General features: G+C 46.3%; 1 protein-coding gene across 1 annotated transcript; it reads left to right on the forward strand.

Annotated features, from left to right (window-relative positions):
* Positions 1-4,223: 4,223 nt before the first annotated feature.
* On the forward strand, positions 4,224-8,328 carry LOC122687953 (free fatty acid receptor 2-like). Its single transcript, XM_043893716.1, has 3 exons — positions 4,224-4,267; positions 5,167-5,701; positions 6,250-8,328. The coding sequence occupies exon 3, from the start codon at positions 6,257-6,259 to the stop codon at positions 7,244-7,246; it is 990 nt and encodes a 329-aa protein (XP_043749651.1). The 5' UTR covers positions 4,224-4,267; positions 5,167-5,701; positions 6,250-6,256; the 3' UTR covers positions 7,247-8,328.
* The last annotated feature ends 3,080 nt before the right edge of the window (positions 8,329-11,408 follow it).

An 11,408-nucleotide genomic window follows, 5' to 3' on the forward strand; every position in this document is an offset into this window, starting at 1 on the left:
GACGTGAACAATGAAGTACAGAGCAGCTTCATTTACACAAGTCAAAAACTGAAGGAAAAAACCCACAAATGTCTATCAGCAGGTATATGCATACATAAAATATAAGGCCTCTGAAAACAGATTACTATTCTGCAATAGAAAAGATGTGATGAGAACATATAAATAGGGAATCTAACTCAATCTAGGAGGTCAGGGAGGGTTTTCTGAAGTAAGAAGTGGATACCAGAAAGACTAAGGATTAGCTAGGGAGGCTGGAGTGGGTAATGAGGAATAAAGAGCATTTCAGGCAGAGGCTGTTAGGGGCCCTGGCAGAAGGAAAGATGTCACATTCACAGAAGTGAAAGATAGTCTTGGTTACAGAGCCAGGAGAGAGATGAGTGATGTGAGTTAAGGCTGGAAGTTGGCAAGGGCCATGTCAGGTGGGCCTTATAGTCCTTGTAAAGTGTTCTGATATTTATCCTGGAAGCAGTAAGAAGCCTCTGAAAGGATTTTTTTAAAAGAGAGTGGTATAATTGGCTTGACATTTTAAGAAAGAACACCCTATGAGCTTCCCTGATGGCTCATTGGTAAAGAATCTGCCTGCCAATGCAGGAGACATGGGTTCAATCCCTGATCCAGGAAGATCCTACATACCTCGGAGCAATTAAGCCTGTGTGCCACAACTACCGACCCTGTAATTCTGTAAACCCAGGAGCCACAACTGCTGAAGCCAGCGTGCTCTGGGGCCCACACTCCTCAACAAGAGAGGAGAGGTTCTCAACACTACAATGAGAAGCCCTTGCACCACAACTAGAGTACCTTGGCCGCAATGAAGACCCAGCACAGCCAAATAAATAAATAAATTATATTTAAAAAGTACCTTCAATCTTTAAAAAAAAAAAAAAAAACCTACTAAATGCAGTATGACTGAAATTGACTTTCTGGACAGTGAGTGGCTATGAGCGCGCTGGTCATGGCCTCTGCTGAAATCTGGTAACCAATGGTGGTGGCTTATACTGAGATGGGATGATGGAGATGGAGAGAGATGGACAGATTTCGTTAGGCATTTGAGAAGTATGCTGATCTACATTCAGGGCACAAGGAAGAAACTGGTGTTAAGACTGACTTCAAGATTGCCTCTAAGATTATGGCTCAGGGATGAAATGGGAAGAGATCCCATTACTTAACATGGAGAATGGAGAATGCTGGAAGAAACTTTAATTTGGTGGAGAATGTCTAAAGCGAGATCCAGACACAATGCATTTGAGGTGCTTGGGAGACATTCAAATGACAGTGCCTCCTAGGTTGTTGCAATGTGGATGTGAAAGCTCAAAGAAGCCCAGGATAGAGATTTGAAATTAGGTGTTATGAAAGGTAGTCATTGATGCTATAGGAATGGATGCAACTGGCTAGAAAGAGAGCATGGATAAGGATAGGGAAGAACCTAGAACCAAGTCTGAAGGAACTCCAAACTTCAGAGGGTGAGTTGGAAAAGGTGAGCTAGCCAAGGAAATTAAGAAGTGACCAAAGAAAAGGCAGGGGCACCAGAAAAGCACAACATATTGTAACTCATGGAAAGAGAATGTCTCAAGAAGGGTGTGGAAACTGTGTGGAAAGCTAATCAAATAGGAAGAAAATGTCCACTGAATTTAGTAACAGAGAGTCACTACTTAAGAAGAGCAGATCCTCTGGGTAAACAGGGATGTAACTCAGATTAGAGTGGGCTGAGGGATGACTGAGGAATAAGGAAGTGGAGAAAGTGATTCTGTGTAACTTTAGATAATGGGTCTAACTTCCTATTACAGTAAACGTGAAGATGACAGAAAGCTGAACTTGGTGGAAATTGTGAAAGATACGACTTCTATGAAAGCTCACCCCTTGAATTCAGCCTAGAGGTTGCATTTCCTGTTCTTGTGACATAGGTGGGCATCGTGAATCAAGAATTCAAAAATTTCCTTCACTATGCCACCTTCATAACTACCATGAACATGGAGAAGGGAGTTTACGGGGAACCTTCAACATAGATGACACACAATAGTGGTATGAGAAGAGTGTGAGGTGGGGAAAAGAGAGGCAGTGACAAAGAAGCGGTCCTAACTACTCAGCACCTGTTTTCCACTAAATTTCCACTGTGCAGTTAAATCCAGATTCTTGTGAACATTTATAGGAAATCATAAAAGTAAAACGACACGAATAAATTTGGTAGCAAGCAACAGAGAAACTCTGTTCCTTAGTTCCCTAGGTAATCTGGGTAATGCATGTGTGTGTCTGGGAAAGAATTAAATGAAAAGATAGAACTCCTCGGTTCTAGAGGAGAGGAGAACTGAAGAGAAAGAGAAGCTAAATATTGAGATACTTAGGACGATTTGAGAGAGTAGCACTGATATATATACCCTACCATGTGTAAAACAGATAGCTAGTTGGAAGTGGCTGTATAGCACAGGGAGTTTAGCTCGGTGCTCAACGATGACCTAGAGGGGTGGGCTGGGTGTGGTGGTGGGAGGAGACCTCAAGAGGGAGGGGATGTATGCATATACACAGCTGATTTACACTGTTGTACAGCAGAAACTAACACAATATTGTAAAGCAATTATCAGTCAGTCACTGAGTTCAGTCGCTCAGTCATGTCTGGCTCTTTGTGACCCCATGAACTGCAGCACACCAGGCCTCCCTGTCCATCCCCAACTCCCGGAGTTTACTCAAACTCATGTCCATTGAGTCAGTGATGCCATCCAACCATCTCATCCTGTCATCCCCTTCCCCTCCTGCCTTCAATCTTTCCCAGCATCAGGGTCTTTTCCAATGAGTCAGTTCTTCACATCAGGTGGCCAAAGTATTAGAGTTTCAGCTTCAGCATCAGTCCTTCCAATGAATATTCAGGACTGATTTCCTTTAGGGTTGGCTGGTTGGCTCTCCTTGCAGTCCAAGGGACTCTCAAGAGTCTTCTCAAACACCACAGTTCAAAAGCATCAATTCTTTGGTGCTCAGCTTTCTTTATGGTCTAACTCTCACATCCATACATGACTACTAGAAAAACCATAGCTTTGAATAGATGGACCTTTGTTGGCAAAGTAACATCTCCGCTTTTTAATATGCTGTCTAGGTTGGTCATGGCTTTTCTTCCAAGGAGCAAACGTCTTTTAATCTCATGGCTGCAGTCACCATCTACAGTGATTTTGGAGCCCCCCAAAATAAAAGTCTGTTACTGTTTCAATTGTTTCTCCATCTATTTGCCATGAAGTGATGGGACCAGATGCCATGATCTTAGTTTTCTGAATGTTGACTTTTAAGTCAACTTTTTTACTCTCCTCTTTCACTTTCATCAAGAAAGGAAGTTCCTCTTCCCTTTCTGCCATAAGGGTGGTGTCATCTGCGTATCTGAGGTTATTGATATTTCTCCCGGAAATCTTGATTCCAGCTTGTGCTTCACCCAGCCTGGCATTTCGCATGATGTATTCTGCATATAAGTTAAATAAGCGGGGTGACAATATAGAGCCTTGACATACTCCTTTGCTAGTTTGGAACCAGTCTGTTGTTCCATGTCCAGTTCTAACTGTTGTTTCTTGACCTGCATACAGATTTCTCAGGAGGCAGGTAAGGTGGTCTGGTATTCCCATCTCTTGAAGAATTTTCCACAGTTTGCTGTGATCCACACAGTCAAAGGCTTTGGTGTAATCAATAAAGCAGAGGTAGATGTTTTTCTGGAACTCTCTTGCTTTGTCAATGATAATCATACTCCAATTTAAAAAGATTAATAAAAAATTTTTTAAAAAATACCTGGACCCTGGAGTTCTAGGCCACAAAACTAATGACTAAATAAGGAGTAAGTGCAAGCCCTAAGGAAAGAACAGAGATTCTCTGAGCAGGGATAAGGCCACAGGTGGGAAACCAGAGACCTGTTACCTGGGTCAAGAGAAAACACATTCTGATTATCTTTGTTTCCTCAGGTGTGTGTTTCAGAAGGCCTTTGAGGAGCTTCCAAGCCAGAGCTATATAAGTGAGAGAGGGAGAAATAGTGAGAAAGCAACACGGCTGGCTAGGAGGTTGGGTCAGACCGCAGGAATAGGAACTACACAGGGGAAGGGAATGCAGCCTGAACACCACTCCCCAAGGAAGGGCCGCGCAGGCGCACAGAGTTCCCTGAATTCCTGCTGCTTTCCCAAGTCAGACGGCATGTCTGTGCCCTCAGCCTCCAGATAGTCTACCAGGCGGCTCACTCTCCAGGAAGCTGTCCAATTGGTTTGGGAGGAGGGACCACGCCACGTCTGCTTACGGGCATCCAGTACATGTAAAGCACTGGCTTGTATCCTTTATCTACGCTGCCTTGGGGACCCCTCACAGAAGCCCATCCTCGCTCGACTATCAAGGAAACTAAAGTTCAGAAAATTGATCTGCCTCAAGGTCACAACGAAGGGACTTGGATTTGCACCAAGTCCCTTGATTCAGGGCTTGCCTGGTGGCTCAGCTAGTAAAGAATTCGCCTGCAATGCGGGAGACCTGGGTTCGATCCCTGGGTTGGAAAGAAACCCTGGAGAAGGAAATGGCAACCCACTCCCATTTTCTGGCCTGAAGAATTCCATGGACAAAGTAGCCTGGCAGGCTATAGTCCATGGGGACTCAAAGAGTCGAGACACGACTGAGTGTATTTCACTTCACTTCACTGCATGATTTTAAATCCCACACTGTTTCCACCCCAACAAGACATAGGCTAGGAGAAAGCGATCAGTTTCAACTGGGAAGACTAAAGAAACTTGTTGAGGGCAGAGGGCAGGAAACTCTACAGAAAGAGGAAAATTGAAGAAGAAAAGGAAGCATAAAACTCTTTTTGGAGACTGAGTAGAATTACAGAAGAAATCTCCTAGAAAAGAGAAGATGATGAGATAATCTGACTTGGGAAATGAGGGGCAAAATGCCTGGGATTGAAAAAAAATTCAGGAACTAAGGACAGAAAATCTGGGTTTGGAAATCAGAGTGAGGATCTCTGGGTGGGTGGTGGGGAATAAAGATGCTCACATCCTTTCCTTTGGGTTCGAGAGGAGACAGCCCTCAATTACTGAGCTTCCCCTCTTCGGTCACATGACTATTGCTGGTATAAAAGCTTTCTACCAGCCAAGTTTCTTACCACTTTTTGCTGTGTGGTAATAAATAGGTGGTAGCCGTGGCTAATGCTCTGTTCCTCTTTCCCAGAAGCTTTCAGACTCTCCTTCAAGACTAATCTCAAGAAGCCATTATCCCAAAGGAAGACAAGGCAAGGCAGCTTGCTTAATGCTTGCACTCTGGGAAGTGATGCCAGGATCAGAAATGGAGGGGGAAGCGTTGGGGGCGGCTGGAGGAAATTGACTGTGAGAGGATCAAAACCAGAAACAGCAGCCAATGGGGGCAAGAAATTGTGGAGCAGAGGATGGAGGGGCCAGACAGTGTGCCGGCAGTGAGGCTGACAAACCAACGGAAACTGTTACCCCATTAAGAAGAGTTGTTCTGCTTATTGTCAAATCACCCGGCTCAGGAGCAGACAGCCCGTGTGCTTTTCTGAATATTCTCTGAAATCTCTTGGGGGACAAGCCCCATAGGATATTGTGGGCTCACCCCTTCTCCCCGTGCCCCCTCCCCGCACTTCTTCAGCTTCCTGCTTGCAATCTAGTCCCCCCCGTCCGAATCCGTATTGGACTGGGGAGGGAGAGGTGGAGAAGAATTTGTGTTCTGCAAAAGGAGAGGAAAACAGGTAAGGGGATGGATGGGGGGCTGGGCACCTGCTTCCTGGGCCAGTGGCAGGGTCCTGAGGAGGAACCAGCCCTAGGTCGCGGGGCCTGGGTTTTCAGAGCCTGAGTTCTCCTGAGAGAAGTCTTCCAATACCCTCCTTGCTGGGGTAAGGCTTGTCTTTTCTCTCTGCAGGTCTCTGACTGGGGAAAGGACTTGAGGAAAGTTGCAGACTGCTAACAGCACCTCCCTGTGTCTGGCAGGAGAGAAGGAGACAGGCTGGGAGAACCACAGGGGGAATTCCCTTGGGCAGCCAAGGGTTGGTCTCCCCCAGAGACACAGGATGGCAAACGTAGTAACTACTGCTTAATATCCCGCCCCAAGCAAAGTCAATAATTGCTCTGGGCAGTTCTGGCAGGTGGTGTGAACAAGCAGTGGTGGGGGCAGAAAGCCCTGGCCTGGGAAAGGGAGCGTGCCCGGGAGGATGTCCACAAACTGAACCAGACCAGGGTCTGCAGTCTGTGAGCCGGTCCACCTGACCTTGCCCCCTGCCCCTTTTTCATCTTCTTCCAGGACAGCCATGCCAAACTTGGACAACTCCTTGATCCTCACGGCCTACATTATTATCTTGCTCACCGGTCTCCCTGCCAACCTCCTGGCGCTGCGGGCCTTCCTGCGGCGCGTGCGCCAGCCCCACCCGGCACCCGTCCACATCCTCCTGCTCAGCCTGACACTGGCCGACCTCCTGCTGCTGCTGCTGCTGCCCTTCAAAATCATCGAGGCCGCGTCTGACTTCCGCTGGGAGCTGTCTGATCTAGCCTGTGCCCTCATGGGCTTCGGCTTCTACAGCAGCATCTACTGCAGCACGTGGCTACTGGCGGGCATCAGCATCGAGCGCTACCTGGGAGTGGCTTTCCCCGTGCAGTACAAGCTGTCCCGCCGGCCCGTGTATGGAGTGATTGCCGCTCTGATCGCCTGGGTCATGTCCTTTGGTCATGGCACCGTGGTGATCATCGTTCAGTACCTGAATTCAACCCAGAGGGCCACAAAGGAGAATGAGACCACCTGCTATGAGAACTTCACCCAAGAGCAGCTGAGAATATTGCTTCCCATTCGGCTAGAGCTGTGCCTCCTCCTCTTCTTCATCCCTATGGTGGTCACCACCTTCTGCTACTCGCGTTTCGTGTGGATCATGCTCACCCAGCCCCACGTGGGGGCTCAGAAGCGGCGCCGAGCCGTGGGGCTGGCCATCGTGTCGCTCCTTAATTTCCTGCTGTGCTTTGGGCCCTATAACATATCGCACCTGGTGGGGTTCCACATGAAGGCAAGCCCCAAGTGGCGGAGGGAAGCTGTGGTGTTTGGTAGCCTCAATGCCGGTCTGGACCCCTTGCTTTTCTATTTCTCTTCTTCAGTCGTACGCAGGTCCTTTGGGAAAGGGCTACAGGCCCTGCACCGTCGGGGCTCCTCCCTGCTGGGACGCAGAGGCAAAGAAACAGTGGAGGCGGCGAACGAGGACCGGGGCGTGAGTCAAACAGAGGGAGTGCCGAGTTCAGACTTCACCACGGACTAGGGATGTTCTGGACCTTGGAGGAACTCTGAGTTTCGTAGTTGAGCAGGCTTGCAGAGGGAGAACACGGGTTCCTGGCCCTGATTCAGAGACCGTCCCCGCCCCAGACCCAATCCACTCCTGGGGACTGTAAAAATCTCTCTCATCAGCTCCATATCCCTTCCTGACTGAATTTCCTTCCCAAAGGAGCGTAGCTCCAGGACTAAAGAAGAAACAGTTGGGCACAGAAGATCAGACCAGAGTTTCTGAAGCAATGTAGCTAACACAGATTCCAGCAGTCCTTGTGAGGTGGTTAGTAGCTGAAGCTAAGGCAATCTTGCTACCAGCTTTGAAACAACACCTACACACTGGTCTAGTTGGTGGTGCTGGAAAGAAGCCCATGGAAAAGATGAAAGAGAAATACTAAACGAGGTCAAAGAAGATGTAGGAAGGTTCTGAACCAAGGGGACTAGAAGGGAGGACGGGGATTTAGACCTTTAATGACTGAGGTGTGGACAACATCCATCTGACCTGCTGCTTTGTAAGTATATTCCTGTCTTCACGTGTGTACCTGTCTCCCCCAATAAACTGGGAGCCACCTGAGGTCTGGGTAGGTATTCTCCCTCCATGGTGCTCCGTGCAGGTCAGAACCCAGCTTGGTACCCGTCAGTTAGAACTCAACTCTGACTAGCACAAGAAAAGACAATCTGGTCTGGGAGATTAAAAATAAAGATTAGAGACTTTCCTGGTGGCCCAATGGGGAAGATTCCATGCTTTCACTGCAGGGGGCACAGGTTCAATCCCTGATCTGGGATCTAGGATCCTGCATGGGGAACTAAGATTCTCCATGCCACAAGGTATGGCCAGAAAAAAAAAAAATGAATGAAAATAAAGATTATAAAACTCTGAAGAGAGTGCCCACAATTTTTGTGACGTTTCTGCAAGCACAAAGAGGGCAAAAATGGGATGGAAAATTAGACTCTGTGGTAGTGGGAGGATGCTGCCTCTGAAACCACAGAAATCTGTTAAGATAAAGTCGTCATCAGAGTGGAGTGAGTAAGCAGAGTAAGTATGGATGCATTCCTGCCTAGACTGATGAATAGAGATTGGATTCAGAAAGAGGACTGGGGTGAGTCCCAGCTCAAAGTTATCAGTATATCTCAGAGGCTTTAAACATGTTATCCTTCTGCTTAGAAATCTGCAGCATTTTCCTTTCATCCAAAGTTTTCCTCCCAAGAATTCACATCTCATCACCCTACACTTGCCCTGTGTCCTCTCTCCCTTCCCAGCTCCACCTGCTTAATTCATTTCTCTGCAAGAAAGGATCCCCAGACTGTGCTCCCAGGTTAATGGTTCCTCCAGCACCTAGTGGTCTGCAACAGAGGCTCCACAACAGAGGGCTTCCCTGGTGGCTCAGTGGGTAAAGAACCCACCTGCCAATGTAGGAGCTGCAGGAGACATGGGTTCGATCCCTGGGTCGGGAAGATCCCTTGAAGAAGGGAATGGTAACCCATTCCAGTATTTTTACCTGGAGAATCCCATGGTCAGAAGAGCCTGGTGGGCTACAGCCCACAGGGTCGCAAAAGGTTGGACACGATCGAAGCAACTTAGCATGCATGCATTCCACATCAGAATAACATGTAGAGGTATAAAAATTCTACAAATAGCCACCTCACATCTACTTACCTGGAATTGCTAGGGGTGGAACCCCAGCAGGTGAGCTTTAAAAAGCTTCCCAGGTGATCATGAAAGGCAGCTCAGGTCAGGACCCACACTGCTCAGGGTCCCAAGAAATTATTCTTCAGAGACCTTTTCCTGCTTGTAAGTCCTCTTTTCCTCAAACCTGTACCATGCCATCTTCTGATTGCTTGCTTTTCCCTCTCTTGTGAGACACCACTCAAGATGTACCTTCTCCAGAGAGACTTCCCTTATTACTCCCACTCAACTGAGAGCTCGTTTTCCACTTTTCTTCAAGGCAATACCGGACTGGTGTCATAAGAGCTATGATTTCACTGTTGATTCCGCTTAGTAGCTAAATGACCCTGAGCAAGTCACAACCTCCAAGCCACTGTTTCCAAATCATGCTAATGAGGATACCATATGCCTCTCAGGATGAGTTTGAGGATTCAAGTGAGATTGTACAGATAGAACTGCTGAGAAACTGAGTGTTAATTAACTCTAAGATATCAAACCGGGGGACTTTCACAGGTTGGTGATCCAGTGGTCCAGAATCCGCCTTCCAATGCAGGGGACACGGATTTGATCCCTGGTCAGGGAATTAAGATCCCACATGCCCTGGGGCAACTAAGCCTGAGCACTGCAAGGAAGACCCAGTGCAGCCAAAATTAAATAAATATAAAACTTAAAAAATAAGATATCAATGTGTGTGAAACGCAGATGTACTCCCACTCCAAAGAAGCGTAGTAAGTAGAACATTTAAAGTTACAGAAATAATGTATTATATACTCAACTATGTAGGGTGGTTTGACAGTAACATGTCACAAAAAATTCTTGGATTTTCAGCTGACTATAAGCTTACTATGCATATGTGATACAGTATACCTTCCAAAAAAAAATAGAAAGCTGATTTGATTTTGGATGGCATTAAAAGAAATTGAGTCTAAATAAGTTGGTGATAATCCCACTTTACTGTCTAATCGGTAGCATGTTCAGAACTAAGCAGTGCATTTTTTAAAAGGACATTAACCCAAGGAATCAAGCCCAGAAAAATTAACTATAGTGCTTTGGAGATTTAAAGTATAATAATAACACACATTAAATGCCAGACACTATTCTAGAGAAGGAGCCTGAGACAATCAAGGGACTTTCCAAGGTCAATAGTGAAAGGGAATTTGAATCCACGTCTTCCCAACTCCAAAGTACCTGCTTTTTTTCACTGACATGTGACAAGCAAGTAAGAGAATGCTGAATATGTGACTGGGACAAGATAAAGTTCATTTTATGGAGGATGGATTTTCTGTAGCCCCGCAGAGAACAAAGATCATGGGCAAAAGAGGCAGAGAGCTACATCTTAAACAGTCAGGGCTCAGCAAGGTAATCACTCCCAAGTCTCCAGGAATTTTGAAGTAGAAGGCACTCATCTTAGATATGGAGCAAACTTCCATACCCGATAAGGACTGAGCTAGTTAATCGCCAGACTTTTTCCAACTCAGAGATTCCCAGGGTTTTAGGGCCATGGCTGCTCTTGCTGAAAAGTGCAAGAAAATTTATGGATTTCTGAGCCTTTCAGGGTGAAATTTTAGCTACTCGCTGACAAGCATTTGATCTCCATCAAGTCACTTCATATATAGCCCATATCTTTACTGAGAAATTACTATCATTTGCTTACCAAATATGTATTGATTTTTAACCTACTTATATATCTATTGTAAGCCAGATACTTTTCTAGGGACTGGGTGCAGAGTGTATAAGAGACAAGGTACTTACCTTCTTGGGACTTCCATTCTAGTGGGAAAAAATAGTTAATAAGCAAGTAAACAAACAATAAGGTAATTTCAGAATGTGGCAAATGGTTTTTACAAATGGGCCAAAACAGAGATATGGGAGAAAGTATACTGAGGGATTGAGAAGGTTTAGAAGATTCTTCAGATCCAGTGATGGTCAGGTGAGACCTGAACAAGAAGGAGTTATCATACATAGGCCCATGGGAAGAGCATTCTAGAAATAGGAACCCCTGGTGCAAAAGCCCTAAGGAGGGAGAAAACCTAAGCTTCTCAGGGGCATAGAGATGGCTGCCTCCATCTCAGTGCGGGGACAGAGCAGTGGTCTGCAGACTCAGGCATGTTTTAGAAACCCCAGGAGAGTTTGCTGAAGCATAGCTTAGTCTTCCCTCCCCACAGTTTCCAAATCAGTAGGTCTGGGACAAGAATCTGGATTTCTAACAGTCACAAATGATGCTGATACTGGTGTTTCAGGGACCACACTTAGAGAACCACTGGGCTGAAATCTTGTGAAATGAGGAGAGAGTGAAAGAGGAAGTCAAGGAAATGAGCAGGGGCCAGACAATGCAACGTGTTTGAGGCTCCAGATAAAAGCATGAATTTATTGCAAGAATTTTTGAAGCCCTTCTAGAGTTTGAAGCAAGAGGGTGAAATCATCTGATTTCCATTTTCAGATGATCGATGTGGTATCTGGGCCTACCACTGAAGGGAGACGGTTGTTAGGA

This window comes from Cervus elaphus, chromosome 4 (genome assembly GCF_910594005.1).
Source record: "Cervus elaphus chromosome 4, mCerEla1.1, whole genome shotgun sequence".
Lineage (NCBI taxonomy): Eukaryota > Metazoa > Chordata > Mammalia > Artiodactyla > Cervidae > Cervus > Cervus elaphus.

Coding starts and splice junctions, on each gene's coding strand:
- LOC122687953 (XM_043893716.1), top strand. CDS start 6,257: ATGCCAAACTTGGACAACTCCTTGATCCTCACGGCCTACATTATTATC.